Source organism: Puma concolor, chromosome B1 (genome assembly GCF_028749965.1).
Source record: "Puma concolor isolate L17-30 chromosome B1, mPumCon1.1.hap2, whole genome shotgun sequence".
In the NCBI taxonomy this organism is placed as follows: Eukaryota; Metazoa; Chordata; class Mammalia; order Carnivora; family Felidae; genus Puma; species Puma concolor.
The window spans coordinates 123,524,965-123,551,851 of NC_141670.1; the positions used below are offsets into that span (position 1 = coordinate 123,524,965).

General features: G+C 45.7%; 1 protein-coding gene across 2 annotated transcripts; it reads left to right on the top strand.

Annotated features, from left to right (window-relative positions):
• Positions 1 to 5,106: 5,106 nt before the first annotated feature.
• Positions 5,107 to 25,445, top strand: CB1H4orf54 (chromosome B1 C4orf54 homolog). Of its 2 annotated transcripts, XM_086704516.1 has the most exons (3): positions 5,107 to 5,316; positions 6,155 to 11,628; positions 20,715 to 25,445. In XM_086704516.1, exons 1-2 carry the CDS (start codon positions 5,249 to 5,251, stop codon positions 11,589 to 11,591), a joined length of 5,505 nt encoding a protein of 1,834 aa, XP_086560642.1. In that variant the 5' UTR covers positions 5,107 to 5,248; the 3' UTR covers positions 11,592 to 11,628; positions 20,715 to 25,445. The 2 variants fall into 2 exon arrangements, with proteins under 2 accessions (XP_086560642.1, XP_086560641.1); XM_086704515.1 differs by lacking the exon at positions 5,107 to 5,316 and having other exon boundaries at positions 6,118 to 11,628.
• The last annotated feature ends 1,442 nt before the right edge of the window (positions 25,446 to 26,887 follow it).

Below are 26,887 nucleotides of genomic sequence, written 5' to 3' on the forward strand. Positions count from 1 at the left end.
CCAAGTGCTATGTGAAGTGACAAAATGAATATAGCATATTTCTATAAACAGTCAACTTTATTTCAAGACTTGAAAAAAATATACATGAAAACAAATGGGAATATTGTGGGAATAATATGGGAATATTATGCATGTAAAACTCACATTAGTTTTTTTAATGAACATATTACATAACCCGTGTACAGAAAAGCGAACACTCATAAGCATACAGCTTGCTGTATTTTCACACAGTGGATGCATCTATGTGACCAGCACCCCCAGGAAGAAATGGAGCCTTTCCAGAGCCCCCATCTGCACCTGCCCTGGCACCATCATCTGGGGTAGCCATCATTTAATATGTTCCCTTTGCAGGTGGATTCTTTTCCTAGCATTGTGTTTGTAAGATTCATCTATATTGTTGCATTGTTGCATTGTGGCAGTTGTTTATTTATGTGGTATTCGTTCTTAAAGTAAAACTTGATGCCACAATGAAGTTATTTGCATTTTTAGGGAGTATTCTCCAATTTTTTGAGAATGGAGTCTCTTCTGTTTGGTCACTCGGATGACCAAGTTTGAGCAATACAGGAGAAAGCACTACATTTGGCACCAGGAGAAAGGAGTCTAGTCTTCCTCCACCACCCACCACTGTGTGACCTTGGACAAGTCACTTAAATCTCTGAACTTCATTCCCTACATTAATAAAGTAAGGAAGGGAGGGTCAAATGTCTCTTGGTCTACCCCCGTATGAATCGTCTTTGCTTCACTTTTTTTTTTTATTTTAATGTTTATTTATTTTTGAGAGCGAGTGAGAGAGACAGAGCGTGAGTGGGGGAGGGGCAGAGAGAGCTGGAAACACAGAATCCGAAGCCGGCTCCAGAGTCCGAGCTGTCAGCACAGAGCCCGATGTGGGGCTTGAATCCAAAAACCATGAGATCATGACCTGAGCCGAAGTCGGATGCTTAACCAACTGAGCCACTCAGGCACCCTGTATTTGCTTCACTTCTAAGTTGAATGGGCTTAACTTAAGAAAAGTTTATGGATGAAATAAAATTTCTCTAAAATAAAATTATTTTTTTCTATTACAAAAGAAAAGCATATTTGTTGTAATAGTTCAAACAACAGCTAGCTGTCTGAAGGAAAATCTGACAATAATTGTTCAATCTTACCTTTCCAACACACAAAAACAATGTAGTTTGGTATCTATACATCTATACATTTTCCGTTGATACAACTCTGTTCCCTTAATGAGTTTGTTGATTGCTGTTTTTGAGTGGAATCATACTAATACATTTTATGCTGCAATTTTCTTTTCGTGGAAATTCTTTCAAGATTGAAACATACGTTCCTGATCATTTAATGTCTGCAGAACTAATGTGTACACAATGTGCCATTGCGTGCATTAAGGAATCTACTCCTGAAATCATTGTTGCACTATGTGCTAACTAATTAACTAATTTGGATGTAAATTAAAAAAATAAAATAAAAAGAAGAGAAAAGAAAAGAAAGAAAAAAAAAAAGAAAAAAAATTGGCTCAACACTAACCTAGTCTGGAGAAACTTCCTGTAACTTGTAAAGCCTGATGAGGCACCTTCCCTGACCTGCTGTCCTCGACTCTTAGACCCTCAGGACCCTGCCTCCTGCAGGCTGGAATAACCAGTAGCTGACTCTGGGGAGATGGACAGAGTTAGGCCATTTGAAGTGGTCAATATTACACAGAGGAAGATTTATTTATCCTGTCAGTGTTTCACTTTGATGCTGGTCTGGAAAGGATAATTTTCCCTTATCCAGTAATACCTGAAACACCAAAACCTCCACTCCTCCCTCAAAAGAGAGCCAGATGGAAGCCATTGTCAGGGGCCAAGGGGAAGAAGGGAAATGGGGGTGGGGAGAGGGAGGGAGGGCAATATGTCTAGGAGACCATTGAGAGAGGAGAGGGGGAGGGCGGAAGACCAGAGAGGAGCAACTCCTTGACACCCATCCTGACTGGAGGGAGAAAGTAAGGAACCTTTTTGCCCCGCCTCCTCCCTCTGTGGGCTGGCTTGAGTGTCAAAGTTTTATTTCTGGTGGTGAACTGTGTCTTCCTGTCCTTCCAAGTTCTAAGGGCATAGCTAAGGGGTTGCATCTACAATGTGCATGGCACGATTCTACAATAACGTGCTCTTCTTTGCACAAGAAGATAGTGCTACTTATTCATCCTCAGGGTACATGCTGTTTTTTATTCACAGGGATAGTTTTACACTAATCCTGCCACTCTGTTTCCTTGGACTCGGTGGTGACCAGCTGGTTCCATGTGCAGGCAGCTGTCTGAGGCTGTGGAACAGCTAATTGGCCAGCAGTGGGAATGAACCTGTGACCTCCACCTCACAGACTGAGTGCTCAGTCCTCAACTGCGGGTGGTGGGCTCAAGTCACTCAAGAGCTGGGCAGTCAGTGCTCTGGCACTATTAGTTGCGAAAAGTCATGTAGCAACATGTCTTCACTAACCTCAATTTTTTAATCCACAAAATGGGAATGATCATTGCTCTCTCATGGTGTTTTTAAGAGGATTAAACAAGCCAAAGCACATGTTTACCTCAGTAACTAAATAAATGCTTTTTGGCACCCTCAAAAAAAAAAAAATAATAATAATGTGGTGCCTTTTCTTCGGATGTAATTCTTAGGCGTGCCCACCTGGGCCAGGAAGCCAAACAGCTGGCCACACTCTGGCAGTAGGCAGTGTTCGACAGAAAAGCCTCCTTCACATCATTGTGTGTGAATACAGAATTTAAAGTAATCAGAAAATATCTGTCTCCTATTGCACCCCAGAGAATCCTGAGAATGTCTGCACTTGGTAAATCTTCTGTCTGACTTCTAGTTTGAGTCCAAGCTTAAACCTATCTCTTTATTTCTGGTCTAGTAGCCTATGTCTGCTAACGTGCTAAAGCGTTCTTCCCTTTGAATGATGTATTTGCCTATTGTATTATGCCATTGTTGGACACCTGAAATATAACCATATTCTTTTACCAACTGGTGGATAGCCTGGCCTTCATTCTCAATTTCTTTAATCATGTTAAAGTTTTTCTTACTATGATATGTTTCACAAGACTTTCAGAGAATGCTAAGAACTTTCTCTGTAGAGATAAAAATAAGGACACTGAGTCATTTCCTTTGTTGCTCTTTGAAATCCCATATAAAGTTATCTACCAAGTATACCTTGCTTGGTCTAGTAAGTATGCTTGCTTAACATGAGTTAATGCTGGTGACATTAGTCATTGTTAATTGCTCAAGAGTTGAGATCAGGTAGGCAATCACTGAGTTCATCTGTAAAAAAAAAAAAATGACTCCAGTCATATTACGGAATAAAAGGCTCTATGGCTACCAAATGAGTATTTCATAGTAGCATACACTGACAGAAAACTCTGAAAATGCAGAGGCCAGGCAGTTTGGGGTTCTTAATTGTGTTGACTTTCTGCTACAATTGGTCATTGTTTTTCCATTTATGAGTTTCTTTCTTCTTTTTCTTCTTTTTTTCCTTCCAATCTTTTAATAGAGTCTGTCCTATTCTGAATTCTCTGCCTGTCTGATTTTTAAATAGAATTTGTGGTTTGAATTAAACCTTAGTTTTTGGAAGTTGACTTTATTTGAAAGAGATTTTCTTACAAGTTTTTCCTACACTGGCATTCATTTAGTTAGAAAAGAGAAAAAGACCTGCACAGAGAAATTGCAGGTAAGTACCTCTTTTAGGATAACCCTCTTTTTGTCTCTTGGGGAGCTCTGGCTAGGGCTGTGCTTTCTGGAGGGAGCAAGACTCTAGAAGCAGGTTTTCATAACTTCAGCCATTAAGCAATTATTCCTTAACCTACAGGGCATCTGACCTTCCAATTTTGTACTTTGTCAACTGCAGGGAGAAACCGCTGAAATATGTCGAGTTATCATGACAGACAGGGCCATGTGGAAAGTGCTGGAAAATTCCTCCTTAGACTATAATTGCCTTGATGGGCAGAAATTCTGCCTTCTATTCAACTATGGAGTGTGTATGGCCCATAGTGCTTGAGGCAGTGTTCAGGATTTATTGTCCAAGGCTTCAGAGCAAGATTAAAATGGGGCATTGAAATTACTCTACTTGCCTGAGCAACCAATTCTATTTTATTTCATTTTATTTATAGGGTCATGTTCCTTAATCCCTGAGTATATAATGTATACACAGGTTGATAATATTTTTATCAGAAATATTTTTATCAGAAAGGGGTGTGTTTTGTTTGTGGCCATGCAGATGAGATTGCCTAATGGATGCATTGCTTCCTTCTAATTGAGCATTTGGCACCGCGGAGAGCGTTCGAGCAGAGAAGCCAGCAAGCCTCTGCAGCATAATGCTCCAGGTTCAAGCTCTGGAGCCAGACTGCTTGGGTTTGAGTCCTGCTCCATAATTTCTTAACATCTCTATGCCTCAGCTTTCTTATGCATTAAAATTGTACCTAACTCATCAGGTTGCTAATGCATACACATGTAAAGGTGCATCACACACAGTAAGGCTATATAACTCTTAGTTGTGATTATTATTTAACCTTTTCATTGTCATTAAAAATCTGGGAATTTGTGCCACTGAGTCTGGTTCTCCATAACCAAAAAGTTGGCTGAAAATTTAACAAATTCTCCCTTTTCTTCTTGTTCTTCCATTCCCTTCCTCTCCCTCTGTTTCTTCCTGTTTCCTTTTCTCTTTTACTCTCCGCCTAGTGCTCTGGCTTTATATCCACACCATGATACTTGATATTTCCAGTATTTCCTTATGTCATGTTTTTAATGGCAATGACGTGGGCAGAAGCAAGTTGTCAGGGGGAGAACGGCAATGCTGTACTCTCCACGTCTCGGGTATGGGAAGGTAAATGCTTCACTTATTAGGGGCTCCCACTCCATACCTACCCCCACGCCTATCCAGAAGAAGGAACATTTTTCTGTGCGGGGGTGGCTTTCACATTGGAAGGGGATGGGTGATGATGTTATTTTTGTTCCCCACAAATGTGGATGTTTAAAATAGTGCTTTATTCAATCGGCATAAGTGACACATAGACTATGTATAGTGGTGAAATTGGGCCTGGCAGGTGATGAGGGCCAGATCTCATGAAAACCAAGGGTCGTGGTTCTCCACTGATAGCACCCAAGGATCTGCTCTGAGAGTGGCCAGCACAGAACCCCTATCGTGGGGCGCCTGGCAAATTCACTTGCACAACTACTGAATTATCTGAAATGGATGTACCTCAGAGCCAGTGAACTGGGACTTTGGCTCCATTTCCATGGGGCATGCCAGCGGGTCACATTTCCTCTCTGAACCTCCCTCCAAGCCGCACTGTACTCATGAAGGGTAAGTGTATTCGTCGTTCTTTTGTGCCTTTTGACTCCACGCCCTGCAGGCCTGGAATTCAGCCAGGGTAACCGAATCACGAGGCTACAGCTCAGGCTATATTTAATTGAAGGTTTATTGTCTTGCCCCGGTTTTAGAAGTTTAGGGAACTTTTTCTGAGATCGATTGGATACTGTAGAGTTTGAAGTAGTGTTAATTTTGACCCCATGTGCTCCTTTCTAATGACTATTATTAAAAGTTTATTTATTTAAGGTCTTCTGTCTTAAGTCTTTGAAAATTGCCCTTTTATACTTCAAGTCCACACAGTAAGGATTCTAGAAGGGATTCTGGTTTGGAACAAACAGATTATCTTTTATAGAGTGTAACTTCGGAGAAAGAGGGATGGCATATTTTACTCCTATGGAAGTTTTATGACCAGAACACATCTGATTTGAGATGAACGAAGAAGAAAGCGCATAGATTTTGAGGCAAGCATAAAGCCTCCCATATGTCTAGGAGAGATTTTGAAATCTTTCTGGATTGTCCTGAATTCATATGAAACGCAACGCCAAATTTGAATTTTATTTAAGAACAAGGGGAAAAAGCCATTTAATCAGATTGGGGAGTGAAAGATGGCAGTGAGTAAAGACTAATTTCATACTTGCTAGACATGGCTATAATAGATTACATAGAGCATTTGGTTGATTTGAATGAGAACCCACATGCCTCCTCCACCCTCCACCTTCTCTTTTCATCGCAGAGCCTCCTCTCTCTACCCTCAAGTGTGGTTTCAGTATGACTGGGGAACAGACACTAAAAATATTTCTGGAATGACGTGACCCACTCTCGCCCCATCCAGGAAAGGGACAAGGCTTCACAAGAAACAGCACATGCTTTCCTTTCATTTCTGGAAGTCCCTGGGTCGACCTACAGATGCTGCTCCTTCCGTGGCCGATGGCATTCAGACTCCTCGCCGCCGAAGGTGCCAGACAAACAACTGGACAGAACAGCTCCGCCACGGGAAGCTGGCCCCAGTCTCGGCCGGAGCAGCAGCCCCCCGGCCCCAGACCACCTCTGCCACCCCAGCCGGGAGCCTTCCCGCCTCCCTCGGTCTTGCCCCCACCGCGCCACAGGGGCTGAGGACCTGGGAGCTGGTGGCAGCCGCCGCAGTGGTGCCTACGGCCTTGGGGCCGGTCCAGGCACGTGGGGCCCTGCTCAGGGCCACTCTGCAGCCCCTCCGTGGCCAGGGAGGGACCCAGGACAGCCCCGGCGCTCACCACTGTCTCTTCCTGTCGCTGAAACTTAGCCGAGGGCTCGGAATGGAAGGCGCCACTCCGGAGCCGAGACCGCAGGCCAGACCGGAGGAGGTGGGCGACCCCGGGGAGAGCGGGGCTCCAGAGAGCCAGGAGCTCAGGCAGCAGCTGCGGCCGCGGCCCAAGCCAGAGGCCTCCTCCCCGCGAGGAGCTAGCTACGTGGAGATGTGCGCGTCCGCTGGGGCCCAGGGGGACAGCGCCGGCTCCAGCGCACTCGCTCTGGGGCGCCGCCCCAGAGCCCAGGGCGCCCCTAGGAGTCCCGGGGAGGAAGCCCAAGATGAACCCAGCCGTCGAGAAGGCAAGGCCCCGGCCCCCCGGAGGAATCCTGCCGCCTCGGAACTCTCCAGATCCCAGCTCTCCCGCACAGACGGGGGCAGCAACGTCTCCTCTTCCTCCTCCTCCTCCCCGGTGGACAAAGCAGAAGAAGGTGGCCTTTCCAAGATGGATGATACCACGACATCAACAGGGGCTCTGGCCACCTCCTCTTCGTCTTTAGGCTTTGAGAGTGACAGTGGTGAGAACGCAGTGAGCTGCCAGCCCAGGGGAGGAGGAGGTGGGGGGAGAGCAGGGGGAGGAGGAGGGGGGGGAGGGGCAGGCCGAGGGGGAGGGGGAGGGGGAGACGGAACAGAGTGCAGGGACATTATTGCCAAGTCTCAGGGCGGCAGGGACCCCCCCAAAAATGAGGAGGCTCACTACATCACCACCCACGAGATCCAGCTGAGTGAGGTGGAGCAGGACATGGATTTTGACGTGGGACTGGCCTCCCGCTGGGATTTCGAGGACAACAACGTGATCTACTCGTTCGTGGACTACGCTTCCTTCGGTGGCAGCGATGAGACCCCGGGGGACGTCACCACCCCGACCGAAGAGGACGACGACAACAGCTGCTACCTCAGCACCACTCCTAGCACCAATGCCACCCAGACTCCGAGCCCCACCAGCAGCGACCCGGCCCGCCCTGACGCCGACAGCAGTGGTCGCCACACCAGCAGCACGGAAGTGGGCAGCGGCCCCTCTGACAGTGACCCCACTCCCCCACCCACCGGGCCTGGCACCGCCACCCCGAGTGAGCCCTTGCCCGAGCCCCCGGAGGCAGCGTCAGGGGCAGCCGCCGCCGCAAGCAGCTGTGGGAGTGCGGCAAGCCAGATCCTCCTATCAATCAAACCGACTTCCCGGGCTATAAATGAGCCTAGCAACGTGCGTGCAAAGCAAAACATTATTTATGCTGCCAAGCATGAAGGCGACATGAGCCTCCGCGTCTCTACAGCTGCTGAACACAATTCAAGTTCACTGAAGCAAGACCCGGCTGCAGCCGTGGCTCAGGACCATGCAAAGAAATTCATCGCTGTCCCTGCTCGCCTGCAGACCCGGTGCGGGGCCATCCGGGCGAAGGAGCTGGTGGACTACTCCAGCGGGGCCTCCAGTGCCGTGAGCGAACTGGACGATGCCGACAAGGAGGTGCGGAACCTGACCTCCCGGGCCTTCCGGAGCCTCGCCTACCCCTACTTCGAGGCCCTGAACATCAGCTCCCGGGAGTCCTCCACGCTCTCCGAGGTCGGCTTTGGGCGGTGGTCGACCTTCCTGGACTTAAAATGTGGAGGTGTTGGAGCCAGGGTGGAGCAGAGCCTCCTGAGGAGCAGTGCGGCCTCCGTGGCCGCGGGTCTGAGGAAGGGCGGTGGGGCCAGGACGGCCGCAGACCAGCTCTACATCCAGTCCAAGAAGTCCCAGACCAAAGCCTTGGAGTTCGTGGTCAGCAAAGTCGAGGGGGAAATCAAACATGTGGAGACCCCGCTGTGTTTCCAGAAGCAGGTCCAGACGGGCTCCCGCGTGGTCACCCTTCTCGAGCCCATGAATTGCCGCAGTGACAGCAAAGCCAGTTCGGCCACTGGGCCCTGCAGAACCACCAGAGGCTCCAGCAAGGGCCCCGGGTCGGTGCACACTGACGATGGCTCGGAGACCTCGGAGAGCAGCAAGCCTGCCTCCCGCGCCGACGGCCCCCAGAAGAAGTCCAAGTTTGCTTCCAGTCTGCTCAAAAATGTCATCTCCAAGAAGATGCAGCGGGAACATGAGTTCAAAATGGAGAGGGGAGAAGTCAGCGACACATCCCACCATAACCTCTCCGGCACCTCCAAGGAGACGGCAGAGAGCCCTGCTCGGGGGGAGAAGCCGCGGGAGAGGGGCCTGCAGAGGCAGAGCTCTCGCCACTCAGAGGCGGGCTCTGAGTACACGGTGCTCAGCGTGGCGGACGCAGGTGCGGAGGGGTCCGCAGCCGAGTCTAAATCCCCAATCTTCAAAGCCAGTGCTCCTCGGGAGAGCGCCGCGGTCTCCTGGCGAAATTTCCCGGATGGACATACGGAGGAAGTCTGCGAAATTAAGAAGAGTGCATCAGAGACTGTCAAAGGCATCTTCCTCCGCAGTCAGAACAGTGCATTCCGGTCCTGGAAGGAGAAGGAGGCAGAGAAGAGGGAAGAAAAAGCCCCCATTGGGAAGCTGAAGCTTCCCAAAGGGGGCGACTGGAGGGCTGATCTCGGAGAGATCTCTGCCAGCAAGTCCACCATCATGTCTCGCCTTTTCGTCCCCAACATCCAGCAGACGCCCAAGGACAAGCAGCCGGGGAAGCAGGCTACCAAGTATCCTGCTGCCCAAGCCACCTCCATGGCAGTGATCCGGCCCAAGGCTCCCGAAATCAAGATCCGGCTGGGGAGCGTGCAGCAGCCAAGCTCGGACTTCAACATTGCCAAATTGCTCACGCCCAAACTGGCCAGCAGCAGCGCCTCTAACCTCTTTAAGACCATTGAGGACAACAGCAGAGCGCAGCAGAAACTCTTCCGGGGAGACAACCTGGAAAAAGTGCCCCAGTTCCAGGTGAGAGACGTCAGAGACAAGTCCAAGGCCCAGGGCCCCCTCCACCAGGTGAGAGATGTCAGGAAACTAATCAAAGGGTCAGGGGACAGCAGTGACAAGGGCAGCGTTACCCCAGAGCAGGGGCTGACCGGGCCCAAACCCAGGCAGCTGGCCGCTGCAGCTGGCGGATCCAAATCCCTTTCCCCCATAGTGATTACGTGCCAGGCCGTGGTGAACCAGAGGGAAGATAGCATGGACCGTGAGCCGAGGGAGAACATAGGCAAAGGTGGCAGCGGCAGGGTCTTGAATTCCTCCTCACCGGAAGGGACAGTCTTGGTTCATAGGGCATCTGGCAGGCTGCCCGTGGCCACCATTGCCCCCAATAAGCCGGAGCAGGGGTCTTACCTGCCTGTGCTCAAGATCGTCTCTAAGGCTTCTGCTCAGAAGACCCCAGAGAAGGCCAAGGAGGAGGAGGTCAAGGAGGAAGGGAAAGGCCCCAAGCCATCTCGGAATGCCCTGGAGAAGCTGACTGCCGCAGTGAGGTCCATGGAAGAGCTGTACAGCTTCAACAGGAACGAGTGGAAGCGCAAAAGTGACCCTTTGCCCATGATGATGGACAGCCATGTCCTGTCGCTCATTGCCAGTGAAGAGAGGGAAGGGGCTGCGGGTGCTGAGGGGGACCCAGACAAGCTGGCCCGACGACTGGGTGAGCTGGAGGAGCGGGGCGCAGGAAACAAAGGCGGTGTGGTCCTGCGTGGGGGCCCCGTGGAACGTCTGCAGCGGAGAAACTCCAACCCTAGCACTGAGAGTGTGTCTGCCCGGGCAGCTGCCTTTGAGAACCTGGCCAGGGAGAGGCCTCGATCTCTCTATATTCCCCCAGTCCACAAGGATGTGGAAAGAACCCAGCCCCTGCAGCCCCTCCCCCCACTCCCCAGCAACCGAAATGTGTTCACCGTGAGTGCCAGCAGCACCCAGAAAACTGGGGGTGTCGCTGGCAAGTTCCCACAAGGGCCTTCGCCAGAGAGTCCTTCGGCAGCAAAGGGCATCAAATCACAGGGACTCCGGTCCCTCAAGATCTCTCCGGCCACACGGGCACCTCCTGATGAGGTGACCAATAGGAAAAACGGCAGCAATTTGGAAAAGAACAATAGTGACTGTGAGAATTACCTGACCATCCCCCTTAAAGGAAGCTCTGCAGCTGGAGAGCTTCCGGGCCGGCCCGGGGCTGGGAGGGAGGGGCCGCCCGCCTCCTCAGCGACCACTCTCTGCAGCTTGCCACCCCTGAGCGCCCGCAGTCAGGTCCCCAGTAGTCCCAAAGGCTCTCAGGTCAGTGGAACCGGCCGGCCAGCTTGGCGCACCAAACCCGACAACCCCAGGGAGACAGTAGCTGCCCCCCAAGGGCCACAGAGCCCAGAGCATCTTCCCACTGCCATCTACCACCAGCAGCCACTACCCTTCACCCTGCAGGGAGCCCAGCCCCAGGTCCTCTGCTTCTCCCCACCCAGCATGCCTGCCCCAGCACCTGCAGGCCCGGCCTCAGTCCCCGCAGACCCCTTCCAGCAGCCACAGCCTCAGCAGACCCAGCGCAAGATGCTCCTGGATGTGACGACAGGCCAGTACTATCTGGTGGACACACCAGTACAGCCCATGACCCGAAGACTCTTTGACCCTGAGACAGGGCAGTATGTGGATGTGCCTATGACCTCCCAGCAGCAGGCTGTGGCTCCCATGTCCCTCCCTGTGCCTCCTTTGGCCCTGAGTCCTGGGGCCTATGCACCCACCTACATGATCTACCCCGGTTTTCTGCCCACGGTGCTGCCCACCAGTGCCCTGCAGCCCACGCCAATTGCTCACACCCCAGGGAGCAGTGAGCTCTCGTCCATGGCGGCAGAGCCCCCCAGCAAAGACGCAGCTTCGACATTCACTGAGGCCCCATACTTCATGGCCTCTGGTCAGTCTCCTGCCTCCTCTTCCTCCTCGGCCGCAGCAGCCACATCCCAGCTCGTGGGGGCCAAGGGCTTCGCCCAGCTGCACGGCAAGCCTGTCATCAGCATCTCTTCGCAACCCCTGGGGCCGAGGATCATTGCGCCCCCCTCCTTTGATGGCACAACCATGAGCTTTGTGGTAGAACACAGATGATGCGCAGTCACCAGAAAGCAGAACGGAGCAGCTGCTGGTGAGTGAATGTGACTTTGATAATCAGTTTTAAGGGATTAAGAGCAATCCTACTGCTTCGTGTTTGAAGTGGCAGGGGAGGCTGTCTGTAGAAAGGGGCGTTTTGGGAGAAGAGAACAATACCCCACCTAAATTATTAAGGAGCTAATTTCCTTACCAAGTTTCCTCTTCTTCCCACTCCTCAATCCCCGCAGCCAGCCTTTCCCCCTCTGACCTTTTCAAACTGCCTGTTTTTCCCACCAGTGAGTAGGAGGGAAGTGAACCTTAGATCTGTCAGGTTAGCCTTTGGTGAGGATTGGCAGGGGAAAGAAATGAAAACCCGGTCTGGATTTCGTGGAGTGAGCTTCGCTCTATTCCTGGCAGCCCCAGCGACAGAAGGCGTGAATATTCTGAGAGATGGGTGGGAACACCGGTGCTGCTCTCGGTGCTCTTGTCGCTCCCCACAAGTAAGAAGAATCACACTGACATTTTCTTGTTTAGGAGGTTTTCTAAAATCTGTACAAAGGCTTCTCTCCCTCCACATCTTCTCTCACTTGAAATGTCTTATACAAAGGGACTGTATATTTTAAGCTCTTGTTTTTCTGTTTCCAGATAGAGTACTTTTTCGTAGGGTGAGTTCAAGGTCTTTAGACACACACACACACTTGACCATGAAAAGGGGGATATTCTTCAGCTGCAGTGGCTTCTTGCATGGGCTGCTGGGTTTGATCCAGTCTGATCAGACCGAATCCACTATGCACGGCTGCTAATTCCTGTAAGACACTCGCTTTCATATCTGCGTTCTTTCCCTTCGGAAAATAATCAACCTCCACTTGCCCCCCTCTAGAAGAAATCAGATTAAGTAGATTCCTGATATCTGAATTAATCCAAATGCAGACAGGAATCCTTGCTGTAAATACACTCCAGGGGACTTGATAGGAAAAATGAGTTTGGCTTATCTGAACCAGGACGATCAGACAATCAGACAGGGGCAGCCTTCAATAGGAGCACAGAAGTGTCAGCAGCGTGGGGACAAATTGGCCCCCTCATTTTCCTGTTTGCTTCAGATTAGGACGTGTTGGCATCATATATGCTTCTAGGACTTTCACTTTTGGTACAATCATGCTGAACCAAGAAGGGAGGTGGAGAGGAGAGAAGCCGTTTCTCTGCTTATATGAAAGAAGTAAACCATTTTTCTCTTTTCTGAACTGAAAAGGAACAGAGGAACACTGCTTCTTTGTGCGATGAAAGGGCCTTAAGTTAGGAAGTAGGATCATTGAATCAGATTCACAGCTTCAGCTTCTCACCAGCTGTGTGGTCTTGGGCATGCAAACTCTTTAGCACTCATGACACTCACGTGTCAATAATATCTACCCTTCGGGGCCCCTGGGTGGCTCAGTCGGTTAAGTGTCTCTTGATTTAGGCTCAGGTCATGGTCTCATGGTTCATGAGATTGAGCCCCATATTGGACTCTGCGCTGACAGAATCCTTGGGATTCTCTCTCCCTCTCTCTGCCCCTCCCCCACCTCTCAAAATAAAGAAATAAACGTTTAAAAAAATATCTCCGGCTGCCTGGGTGGCTCAGTGGGTTAAGCATCCAACTTCAGCTCAGGTCATGATCTCACCAGTCATGAGTTCAAGCCCCGTGTCGGACTCTGTGCTGACAGCTCAGATCCCGGAGCCCTCACTCTCTGCCCCTCCCCCACTAGTACTCTGTCTCTCTCTCTCTCTCTCTCTCTCTCTCTCTCTCTCTCTCTCAGAAACAAATAAACATTAAAAAAATTAAACAAAATATCTACTCCTCAAAATTTACCTCAGTGTCAGATGGCATAATAGTATCTTGCAAAGTATAAAACCTTTTTCAAATTCAGGGATTGTTACTATGCATTACATTTATTAGACTTCTAGACATTAAGCCACCGTTCAAAAATCCTTGGGTCTTTGTGTCAAAAATTCCCTCGTTTTCCTTGCACTCTGGAAACAGAGAACTTGCATTCTTCCTCTGTGAGAGCTTGCAGCAGGCAGTGTATGATGATCACAAAGAGAGGGGTGTGGGGACTCAAGGTAAATAATGAATCTTTTATTCATTGTAAAAAAATTCAATCTGCTTCTGGAAGAGGCTCAGAATTAGACACGTAGTTTTACAGAAAGAAAAGAGTAGCCTCTAGGCAAAAATGTTTTAATCTTCTAGACAGGTGGTGTGTTTACCTAAGGCTATTTTGGGGCAGCTAATCCTGCGAGGCCTTTGTGTGAGCCCTGGAGGTGCAGAAGCCAGGGGAAGAGAGGACACGACACAGAGGAGGGAACAACCGGGCACACGGGCACACGCTTGCCTAGTGTCCCTGCAGCAGCTGCCTCTGGCTTCCCTCCTGTCTGCTGAGTCTGGAGAGATTAGGCATGGAGTTGTTCCCATCAGACACAGATAGAAATCATAATTTTTAGTGTTTGAGATTTGAACAGTAATTTTTAAAAAAGGTTTTGCCTTTTGAAAGCACAGCCTTTTATTTTAGTCCCCAACCCCAAAGATAGAAATGCAAAGCTGGCTTCTCGATTTAAGAAGACTTTGTTAGGAACTAACAATTAGCATTTTGTATATAGGCAAAAATCTATTATCCAAATTCAGATAACTAATATCCTTCAAAACTCATCTTCCTGAAAGTCCTTTTCCACACTGTCAGTACAGAGCCCGACTCAGGGCTCGAACCCACAAAACGTGAGATCGTGACCTGAGATGAAATCAACAGTCAGACACTTAGCTGACTGAGCCACCCAGGCGCCCTACCTTCCTGAAAGTTCTATGCCACTTTCTGAAGAAAGTTAGATACGTGAAAAAGAAGTGTGTTGTTCTTTTTGGCGTGTGAAAAAAATTGTAAACATTGCTCAGATATATCAAAAAAATTACGTTGTACACATTCATCAGTGGAAGCTCCCAAGGATGGTCAGGGTGAGAAGTCTTGAGAGCTGGTTTCAATTCAAGATATCCTAAGAATTTGATTTAAAATTCAGAGATTTTCCTTGAGGTAGAGTAGGAGTTTATGTGCCCCTTTTAACTAAGAAGTCACACAAATGACTTGATCTGGTCACAGCATTTCACGGAGAAGAAAATTAAAGCTTAGAAGGAATGGCTTTGCTGAGGTCCCCAGGGAACGAGATAGCCAGGATCTGCAGAGGGGGCTCTGGGCTCTCGCTCGCAGCATGCACCCTGGGGGCCACTCTGTTCCTTGGTCGAAGGCCCGGAGCAAAGAAAGGATGGCAGAGAAGGATAGCAAGCCCTGTCCTGGCAGCCAGGACACCTGGGCTCTCTACTCTGTGCCTCTCTGGACATTTGTAACATGAATGTTTGAAAGAAATGCGCTAATTCCCTCATTCATCCGAGGAACACGAACCTCTTGTTTACACTCCACCAGCTACAGTGTGCTCTGCGGTGGGGAGAGCCCCACCCACGTGTGACCTGGTCCCCCAAGCCAAGAGGGCACAGATCCGTGCCCGCAGAGCTGCGAGACCAGGATTCAAGTCCTGTCTTAACCTTTAAGATTCCTTCCAGCTCAAATAATAATAATAAGTGTTTCAGCATCTATTTTTAGCTGTACCGTTGTACCAGGGAGCCTGGGGAGCTTTGCTCCGTCCCCCTGTCTATATCTGAGCATAACCAGGTGCCATCATCTCTGTCTGCTTATGCAGTTACGAATTTCCCTTTAGTTTTGCTTTCACAGATGGGTCTTTCTGCTTCTCTCCTTCCTGTGGTCACTGCTGCTGTGCTCCTCAAACTTTGCCATGTTGCAGCCCGGCTGAGAAGATAATTAGCAGTATTATTCTTTTATCCTTACTTGGTAATGATGTCACACACTGTGACAAATGGATGAGGCTCTTCCCAGCTGGTGGCCTCGCGGCCAGTAGTCATGACAGGAACCCATGCTCGACACACCGGTGTGCTGGGCACACGAGTTGCAAAACTTGGCTATTTTCTCCCTTGTCGTTAGGATTTTTCTGTTTTAGGCCTTTGCTGTTTGTCGGCTTTTGCTTTGAAAGTCCCTTTTCCACAGGATCTTCGATGCTTTTTCTGCTGAGACCATTTTTGTTTTAGTTTTCTGTTATTTGACATGTGTAGCTGAGGTTTTCCTTCCCTGACACATTCCCTCTCATGCTTTCTCCTGCCCACCCACTTAGACACCATCTTTCTGTTTTAAAATTTGAATTGAGACTTGATTATAAATACCATTTACAAGGACACAAAGATAAAGTCAATAGGTGATAATAACAGAAGAAAACTTTAACTGGCATCATGCCTGCCACACAGCGGTTAACGCAATTATTTTGTTTCAGTGAATGTCTTCTGTTTTTCCTATAAGACTTGATCTATTTGTCGTTTCATTTCTGAGTGTGCCTTATGTTGCTCCTACATGTTGGTCTTTCTTTTCTTCTTACTTCCTCCAGGTTCTTTCCACGGCTCAATAGAGCCCCCCCACATCAGCAGCTGAAGTGGAAAGAGAGAGGGGCTGGATGCAGGGGCAACTGTTTCTGGAAAGTTCTAAGGAGGCCCTAGAGGGGTCCTCAGATGGTCGAACCCTGTCTCTTGCATTGAAATTACAGGAGGAACCTGGGGCTCAGAACAGTTAAGTGACCTTTCATGAGTCACTGTGCCCCTGAAGGCAGAATTGGGACTAAAAACCCAAAGTATCCCATGCGAGAGCCTTTTTCCAGTTTGCTTCTTTCTTGCTCTTCATTTCCCCTTTTCTTTTTCTCCTTTGGTGGTCTCTTCTTTGGTGGTCCCTCTTCCTGGTGTCTGTCCAACCAGTTCACTACCTATCTCTTTCTTCCTTTAGCGTTGGTCTGAGAATTTCGTTTACTTTCTGTTCGTTGCTTTTTGTTTTTGTTTGACAACTTTATTTTTTTTTTATTAATTTTAATGTTTATTAATTTACTTTGAGAGAGAAAGAGAGAGAGCAGGGAAGGAGCAGTGCAGGGGTGGGGGGTGGGGGGGTGGGGATGGGAAGAATCCCAAGTAGGTTCTGTGTTTTCAGCGCGGAGCCTGAAGCAGGGCTCGAGCTTGCAAACCCCGAGATCATGACCTGAGCTGAAGTCAAGAGTCCGATGCTTAATGGACTGAGCCACCCAGGTGACCTTGTTTGGCAATTTTATTCCCTTTTGCGGACTCTTTTCTCCCATTCACTTGCAGTTGATTTAGTTGGATGTCCCACCTTGCTTCCTTCTTTCTCCTCACCTTTTCTTTCTGTGGTTTGTTTTTTTTTTTTTTTTTTTTTTTTTTTTTTTTTTTTTCAACGTTTATTTATTTTTGGGACAGAGAGAGACAGAGCATGAACGGGGAAGGGGCAGAGAGAGAGGGAGACACAGAATCGGAAACAGGCTCCAGGCTCTGAGCCATCAGCCCAGAGCCTGACGCGGGGCTCGAACTCACGGACCGCGAGATCGTGACCTGGCTGAAGTCGGACGCTTAACCGACTGCGCCACCCAGGCGCCCCTCTGTGGTTTGTTTTTATCACCACCTGGGTGGCCTGAAGGACACTGCTCCCTGCCTGCTCCCTCACCTGCACATTCTTTGCAGCTTCCTGTAGGAGGCCAGGTGTCAGGGCCGCGGGCCATAAGCATGGCATTTCATTTGCAGTTCATTCTGTAATCACATTCCTGAATTGATTTGTTCATTTCAATTTTTTTCTAACTTTGTTGTGGCTTCCTCTGTCTGTTATTATCTATAGCTGCTCTTTTGTTGGATTATCTTCTTAATGTCTTTTTTGCTTTTTCTCCCTTTCTCTTTTCTTGGATTGTAGCTTCCCTCGAGCTTATTATTTGGTGCCTCCCTCCACAATTGTATTAATACCTTTTTGTTTTCTTTACCATCTATAAAATTAATAATAAATGAAAAGTAATAGCTAATGTATATTAATCATTTGTTATATATCAAGACTTCATATCATGCCATTGGATTCTGAAAGTAAGGAGATACTATTTTTAATTCCTGTTTACAAATGAAAAAATAGCTTGTCCCTGATCCACAGATCAGCTGAAATCCAGGCCCCTGGAGCTCTGTGGCCCATGCTCTTGCAGATGACCCCTTGTATGCCCACTTCATTTACTCTCTGCCCTCCAGGTGTCAGTTTCTGGCTGTGAATTGTCTCTCTCCCCTTATCTGGGGAAAAAGAGAAGAGAATAAGGGTAACAAATTGACCCTGAACTGTCAATGTCTAGCATATGCTAAGTCTCCATGTGTGTTTTTCTTTTGATTTAAAAATTAGCTGTCCTTAGTTATTAGAACATCTTATGCATCAAAGAGAATTCAAGCCAGTTTCAGAAACTTTGGGAGTGGCTGTGGCTCCCAGTGATGGGGGAGAGGGTGGTAATTGTGGTATGTGGGGGAGGGGTGGGTATAGGTTGTCCGTGTGAGAGTGGGATCCTCCTGGATGCCAATGGGTTCGTGCATTTTAGTTGAGGAGGGACTGTGGGGCTTTGACTAAATAAAGGCCAAGTAGGTGCACCTTGAGGTCAGGCAACCCTGGCTTAAATTCTAATGCTCGTATTACTTTGCATAAGGGATTTGTCATGTCTGGGCCTCGGTTTCTTCAACTGTAAAATGGAAATACCTTGCAGGAGTGTTGGGAAGAATGAGTTATAAAACCGTTACAAAGGACATAGCAAACAGCTCAGGGCACATAGTAAGAGTTCAGTCTCCCTTGGAGACTAGAACCCTATAAATGCCTCAGAGCCCCCTCATCTTTCAGGCACTCATGAGAGCAGAAAATTGGTCCTTATCTACGCGGACTTCCAGGACAGCAACAGGGGCCTGTATCCAGGATTGCTTTATATTTCCCCCAACGGAAAGCAATGCCCACAGCCCCAGAGTCCCCTTTGAGCTGGCTTATCTCTAAGGACAGGCCCGTTGGCTGCGGGTCAGGGTACTCTAGTATCAAGACCTTCCAGAATGTTATACAACTCTGCAGATAGCTTGCCAGCTGCATGTAGAGATTTTCCTCTCTGTCTGGGCACAGGTCTGTGTGAGCAAGGGAAAATCTGACCCAGCATCACTGCTGAACTCTGTCATGTGTTCTGGTCCTATAACCATGGGAAGTCATCCAGGCCAAACTGCCCGGTGACACAGTATAGTCACCCCTCTCATCTTTACTGGCTTCTTCATGATCCTCTGATAGGTTAAACTGGTGGATTTTCTTACTCGACCCTTAACAAGAATCGGACTAACTTTATTACTTGCAAAATTTCAAATAAAATTCCTCTGAAGTTAATGGAAGCAGAGCCAATGTCCTGCAAATGAATGAAAAGGCGATATCTGGACTATGGGTCCCTAAAAATGGTCCCAGTCGATTGGTTTCTCCTCCGTTTCTCAGGCTGTTCTCACCATCCTGGAGTATGCCTCCCACCCACCCCACCGCTGTCGGCGCCCATCTCCACCCGCACCACCACCCCACGTCTTCTCAGCCTGTTCAGGGAATCTTGGCAAAATCTTGCCTCACGATGGACTCAGCCTGTGTGGTTGTCAGATCCATGGATCCTTGAATCTCATACTCTGCTTCTTAGTCTTCTATTTTCTTCTCCTCCCCTTGTAATTATATTTTCTTTTCCAATTGCTGCTTTCTATGCCCTAAGGTAGGAAAAACCTAAATTTCACAAATGAGAAGTCTCCAAACCCATCTCGGTGTCTTTCATCCTGGAGGTCACTCCTCAATATAGAAGACAAAAGAATAAAATAAACAAACATGAAGTATATACATATGAAATCATAATTATTCTTAAAGACTTTTTTTTTTCTTATGTGTTTAACACAAGTCAATTTTTAGATGACAGGATTAAAATATCCCTTGTCGAGCTACTCTGATTGCATATAATTGATTAGATAGCTGTTATTTGATACTCCTCAGAGGTTATTTTTCACATGACAGGGTGTTCTTAATCCTTAACAAATATTACCTGTAGGCCACTCTATATCTGTCTTCATAATATTATGTTCAAATATCAACTCTCAAATGTCAGAAAAAAATGTTTTTTTAAGGCATAGTTTTAGTAGACTTACTATAGAGAGATCAACAGAAAAGGCTGATTTTCAGTAAGCTTTTAATCTTGTGATAGAATGGATTTAACTAAGTTATAGGCAATAATCAGTGTGTCTCATTTTAATCAAAATGCACTGTACAAAATTCTACATAATTTAGGTAGTGATTGTTCACTTATAAGAATTCTCAGTATAGGGTTTACTCACTTAACTGGATTACTAACTCATAAATTTCAAATATTTCTATTTAGCTTAAATATCATTTCTGCATGATATTTTAGGAATGCATCTATCACAGTTTTATCTCTGCTGTGGATGATTTCAATGAAACTAAACATTTAACTCTAAAATCATTTTTCAATAGTTGATTCAATTCAAGTTTCAAAGAGAAGCTTTTCTTTGGGTACTTTCTTAAAGTCACTATAACGTCTAAGGAAATTCAGAAACACATTTGCCAACTACAATTTAAAATGTGATCTTGGGGCGCCTGGGTGGCGCAGTCGGTTAAGCGTCCGACTTCAGCCAGGTCACGATCTCGCGGTCCGTGAGTTCCAGCCCCGCATCAGGCTCTGGGCTGATGGCTCAGAGCCTGGAGCCTGTTTCTGATTCTGTGTCTCCCTCTCTCTCTGCTCCTCCCCCGTTCATGCTCTGTCTCTCTCTGTCCCAAAAATAAAAATAAAAATAAAAAAAATAAAAATAAAAAAACGTAAAATGTGATCTTCATCATTATTAATGTTGAAATTAGCCAAATAGTCAAATAAAATGTACCTTGATATCCTTCTTTAGAAGTGAGATCTACTGGGGTGCCTGGGTGGCTCAGTCGGTTGAGCGTCCGACTTTGGCTCAGGTCATGATCTCACAGTTTGTGGGTTTGAGCCCTGCGTCGGGCTCTGTGCTGACCTCTTGCTCAGAGCCTGGAGCCTGCTTCGGATTCTGTGTCTCCTTCTCTCTTCTGCCCCTCCCCCGCTCACGCTTCGTCTCACTCTGTTTCTCAAAAATAAATAAATAAATGTAAAAAAGAAAAATTAAAAAAAAAGAAGTGAGATTTACTTTTAGTCTAACAATCTTTTCTTGACCATGTTTGTTTATAGGAGCAAGACGGAAGATGGACTATTCTGTAATCTGAAGGTTGCATTGTAACAGCACTAAGAATGCATCTGAAACGCTTCCTCTACATGTGTTATTCTTAGTTTTTGCTTCTTATAAACCAAGTGTGTAAGTTTCTATATTTTCCTGAACAACCCTGTTAAAACAGTTTGTGTTATTTTAGTTTTACTAAGCTGATTGAATGGTTGCAGTTTTTCCCCTGTGAAACGATTTCTTTTTATACTATAATACAGAATATAAGCTTTCTCTTCATCTCTCCCTTCTGTACTTGTGACTAGGCAAACAATCCCTTCAGTGTTTTCATAGTTCAGTCAAAACGTACAGCAGAATGAGATTGGTTCTGTTGTAAACCACATCAGTAAATCAATAATCTGGATTACAAATCTCCTTATGGGTTCTTGGAGTATGTGAGGATTGTTTGATTTTTAAATATGATGGGTCTGCATTTTGAATCACATACGAGCCAAGCCTAGTCATTCCCTTGGTTATGTTCTACATGTTCTTTTATTGGGTTTAGCATGATTTCAAATGTGATTGTGAAAAAATAGTAGTTTTCATTCTTGGGCTTTGTTTTAATTTTCCCATTTGTACAACGCCATGACACTATCTGTCGCCTTAAAATAGAATGGCTTGAAATACTGAAGAGCCAGTGACTGCATTTAAAATTAAGTTCTTAGTCTCAGAGAAGTATAAAATACCTATTTTCCTCTTGGAATCCAACCTTTGTTATGAGTGGATAGCAGTTTTTTGTCTTCTTCGGTGATTCCCTCTCTCCATAGTTGCATGCTCCTCTCTCACGGGGTTGCCTGAAGTCTGAGGAGTGGCCTGTTTGGGGCAGTAGAGTGGAATGTGAACTGATTCAGTGGCTCTGATTCTCTCCAGCCCCAGCCATACAGATAGCAGTGACCTAGGATTGTATCACTTCCTCCCTATGGCTTTAAGAGATGTTGAGAATCCAAATCACAGAATCTTTCATCGACTTTCAGTACTGCCTCCGCTGAAACTCAATTCTGAAGGTCATTTTAGTGAGTGTTCACAGTGAGTCCTGATGAGTTGATTGGAGAGATAAATATTTAGTTTGTCATAATTAGTAAGCATGCCAACATATACTCAACAAATGATACATTGGAATATTTCTTACTTTTAAAAAGAATAACTTGAAGGTTCTCCCAGGCTTTCTTTAAGGAGTTTCCTCTTATCTGTTTATTTGTTCAAAGGCAAGTCATCCTGGTAAAACATTTTTTAAGATCCTTATTTTTATTTTAATGATCATCGGTATTTGGTTTCTGCTTAAATTTTTTTCTTGAAGCCACAGAATTTTATGCTATTCATGACTGAAGATGTGAGTAAAACCTAAGACTGATTTTTGTGTGATTGACGTAATCTCATTTGCAGTTAGGCTTCCCGTCTCAGACTCTTGTAGGAAAAGTGACTCAATTTCTCTTTTAGGGCCTTCCCGAAAGGGATCTTCCTTTAAAATGAAATTCTGTTGGGTAGAAGAAAAGGTTTGAGGCAGGAATAGTCAGCTCTGGTCACGATTCCATCAATGGGCTGATGAGCAATGAAATGAATGTCTCTATGAGACAAGAAGCATGAAATATAAAACAGCCTCTGTGTATAGAAAAGATGACCTTGTACCATACTGGGGCAAGCCTTATTTCTTTGTCACAGAGGTCTTCTCACCCAGGTACAGCAGCAGTGTCACCCCAGAATTGCCTTAATTTTTCACCACTCTTACCACATTCAGCCATTTTCAGGAGAGATTGGCTAGGTATGAGGTCATTTAGTATTAAAACAAGGAGGTAGAATCGATTTCAAAGAGCTCAAACCTGTAGTGCCCAAAGAAGCACCATGAATTCTCAAATATTTGAACACATCTGGCAAAACCGACATAGGATTTGGGTGGATAGTACCGGAATTGACAAGACTGTTTTAAAAACACGTGTGACTTTTAGGCAAACCCAGTGATCATACTGAGTAGTCAACTGCTTGCCAGGTCTTCAAAAAGAGAGGCAGTTCCTTCCCTGGAAAATGTGGTCGAATTCTTACCTGGGGGCCTGGGGACCCCATAAGCTATTTATCATTATTTATCACCAGCAGATCTGAGCCTTAAATTCTCACACTGAGGTAAACTGGTACAGAAACCAGGAAAGAAAAGAGAACTTTTCACTCATTGGTTCTATCAGAGAGGCCACATCTTCTAAGAAGCTGCCAAGGACGTAGTAAATGTCCAAGTGGTTAAAATGGAACTTTAAAAATAGTATTCTATGACTACCACATTGTTTATTGATAATTTTATGGTCCTCTATTTCATCAAACAAAAAAAACAAAAACAAAAAACAAAAAAAAAAAAACAAACCAATGCTGCTGGCCATTTACTACCTCAAGTGATAGGGACGAACGTTTTTAAACACGTGGTAATTCTAAATCCTCATTTTCAGTGTTTCATTATTTCTTGAGGTTGCATTGCTGTTGGAATGAGGTGGTTGTGCCCTTCCTATTTCAACCAAAGTTACGTGGAATAAAGCAAGAGTCTATGAAGCCTTTTGATCCATAAAACTATTACCCTAACGATGTCCCTTTAGCTACTGAACTACTACCCTTTTATGTCTTATGTACACAAAACCATTAATGAAGCATGTAGCATTTCCCAAATAGTGACTTGAGCTTGAATCTAACGAGAGTCCAGTTTATGCCATTTCCACTCAGGGTTACATGTGTGACTCAGTTTTCCAGAGGAACCACAGGGCATTGTCCATAGAAAACTTGACCCGTTTCCTCTTTCCCCCTGTTGGTTAAATAGTCAGGTGGAAATTTACTCCATTTGAGTTGTTTCTGGAAAACTGAACACATTTTTAACCAGTATGAAAATTTTCATCCGCAAGAATATATTTTCTTAGAAGCACTCACTGAAATTGCCCTCAGGATTAAATGAAGCCCAAATATGCAGTTAGTGACTTAATATATAAGCTCTCTGTCTGTCTGTATGTGTCTTTATACGTTTGTATGTATATGGCTCTCTATGTACCACTGAGTAAATAAGCTAAAACAGATTACGCTTTGCCATCTTTATGACAAATCTCAAATGTTAACACACAGTTCAAATTCATCCTTATAACAATAGGAAATACCTAGTGATATAAATTTCTTTTTCTTAATTTCAGATTTGACTTTATCATTGTTGCCTCTTAAAGAGATAATGCATTTTAATTATTTTCATACTTCATAGAAATGAAAGTCTGTGTTTGCTACAAATTGAATGCTCACGCTACCTGAAATAATACTTTGGACTGCAGGACAGTATTGATTCTTAAGTAGATTCCCTATAATCTCATGATAAGTATATATATGTGCATGAGAAAACACATTCAATAATAGTCTCTGTGTTTAAAAACTATCATGGTATACATTTTCCTATGTGGTGCTTGAGGAGTTTTCATTCTACAGTTTACAAGGTGTAGGTTTGCACCCCAAATTCTCAGGGTATAGTATTTTACCCAATACTTGAAAGAAAAAGGTGCCCTGTGTTTTATCAGTACTGTTGAGGAGAAAAATTATGTGTAGGCTTGTTTTAGAAAACTACTTACAAAAAGTCAAATTCATAAAATATGTTAGGCTTTTTCATAATTTCTAAGAAGATATACATATAGATATGATATATATTTTCAAGAGACTGTTTCTATATTCTTAACTAATTTCTGGGTCCTAAGTAGACCTCACAGGTGCGTAAAATCATTAAGAAAGCATGTAGCATTTGCTAAATTGTACCTTGAGCTTGAATCTAATCAGAATTGCAGACTCTGGTTCTCTGGGGAAAAAAAAAAGCACATCCATCTGTGACACGTGCGACTACAAGGCCCAGAGGAAGATTCTGAAAATTGGACTCATTTGTATGCCCCGTGTCTCAGAAGAGAACTGAACGTTCACAGCACAGCAGTATTTGTAAGCTGTTAACATTCTTGTTTCATGTTGCAACTAGAGCATATTATTAGATTTATTCCTATTTAATTCAAAATGGTGCAGAATAAAACACACACACACACACACACAACACATCAAATTTGATTTCCTTTTTTTAAGTTTCATAATTGCTTTTTCACAAGCTAGTGTTAATGGCAGTCCTTGCCAGGGTTCCCTGAATTTACCCTTCCTACCTGGATCTGTTTTCTAGCAGGCAGTCCTTTCTTTTTCTCCCTCTTTGAGGATGTAGGTGTCTGTATTTACATTGAAATCGTATTATTGTATACTAAAGACAATGGTTGTTGAAAAGAATGTGAAGACTGTGGAAGTTATGTCCCAAACAGAGAAGAGGAAATTGTGTGGTAAATAGAGAAAGACATTGGATAATGCCGGATTGTGCCCCTGATGATGAAAAAGCCAGAGGTAAATGGAAAGAATGTGAAAATTAAAACTGCTCTCAAGGCAGAAATCATGGTGGAAAAGTTCCTACCTGAGGTCTGATTCAATTATAAAACACAGTGAGCTTGGCCAATGGGACTGTGAAATCAGCCCAACAGCTCGGAGAATTACGCTCTCGGTGTGTTGCATATGGAGAAAACTACTAGACAAGGACTCGTGAGACTGGCCTACTTACCTTTAACTGCAGCATTTGTAAGTGATTGTGCAATCTTGTGTAATGGTCTTTTATTTGGACTCGTTTGAAAAAGAAATGTTTTGTTGTTGTTGTTTTTCAGTAAAAGTAACCGCAAAGAAAACATGCATCGTTTGTCTCTATTTGAACTCAAAAATCAAGCTTTGGGCATTTTGATTTTCTTCTGTATCCTACCTTCACTTAACTAAAATCCTCTATCGTAATGTTTTATGTCCAGGTTGTGTTAGTTTTTGATTGCTGCAGTAACCACAAATTTAGTGGCTTAAGACAACACAAATTTGTCATCTTACGCTTCTGAAGATCGGAAGTCTGGTATGGGTCTTTCCCTGTACCAGAGTATTTCACCTGACCAACTGAAGACATCTGTTTGTGTCATTAAGTAGCATTGTGAGGAGCACCTGCCAAGGTATGTGATGCTCTGGTGACGCCCAAGAGCAACCTAGACAAGTGTCCCTGAGGGCACACATGGAGGCCCAGGAAATTGTGCTTGTCCCCTTCAAAGCATAAATATTAGAGGCACACATTTTGGAGACCGAGCGCACAGTGAGGATCAATGCTGTAACAAGTTCTTTAAGGCAACCACTAGTCAACTGGAGTTGATCAAAGCCCCCAAAATATTTGAGCCCACATTCCACAAAGAGAGATGTCCAGGATCCCTCACATATGTCCAGGGGTTGGGGGTAATGGGGCAAGAAAGAGTTGAGGACAGTTACAAGCCTTATGTTTTCCTGAGTCACCTGTAGATTCCAGGTCTTGTTTCCAGTGAATTCTCAAATTCCATTCTCCATTTTGTGTCAAGTGTTCACAGTGTTACTCAACACTGCATTGCCCCCATGGAGTTTAAGGCAGTACACCCATCAAATCCTGGGCATTCCAGACTCAAAACTATATGTAGGGCAGGATTTGGAGGAAGGTTTAGGGAGCATGGGTTGGAGATTAGCAGGTACTACAATCGCATGGCAGCCAGTTGCATCCTTAAGGTGTTTTAAGGAGCAAACACCTTAAATCCAAACCAATGATATCCCCATTCTAGATAATCTCTGGTGTCTCTGGTGTTAGATGATTTCACTAGTTGTTGACTTCACTTGTACTTCAACCACTCTCCCTATTATGACATCCCTCTCCCTCCTTCATCCTCTGCTTCCTCTGCTCCTTATTTTCTGGCTTAGAATCCTCTAACATCCTATTATTTCTTACACAGAGCAATTCGGCCACCTAATGAAGCCCCACTAATGCAGACCCACTACAATATCTGCAGAAGACCCATCTTCATAACCAAGTACATGCATTGCTCTAGCTTTGTATTGCTAAGTGACAATCCACCATCAAACAGGGGCTTAAAAACCACAAAAACCATTTGCTTAGCTCGTGAATCTGTAATTTGGGCAGTGTTCAGCATGGGAGGCTTGGCTGTGTTTTACACAGCTGCTCAACTAGGGACCAGAGAATCTACTTCCATAATGGTTTACTGATATGACTGGAAAGCTGATGTTATTGGCCAGGCATTCAGTAGGGCCTCAGTTTCTCTTCACCTGGGCTTCTCCA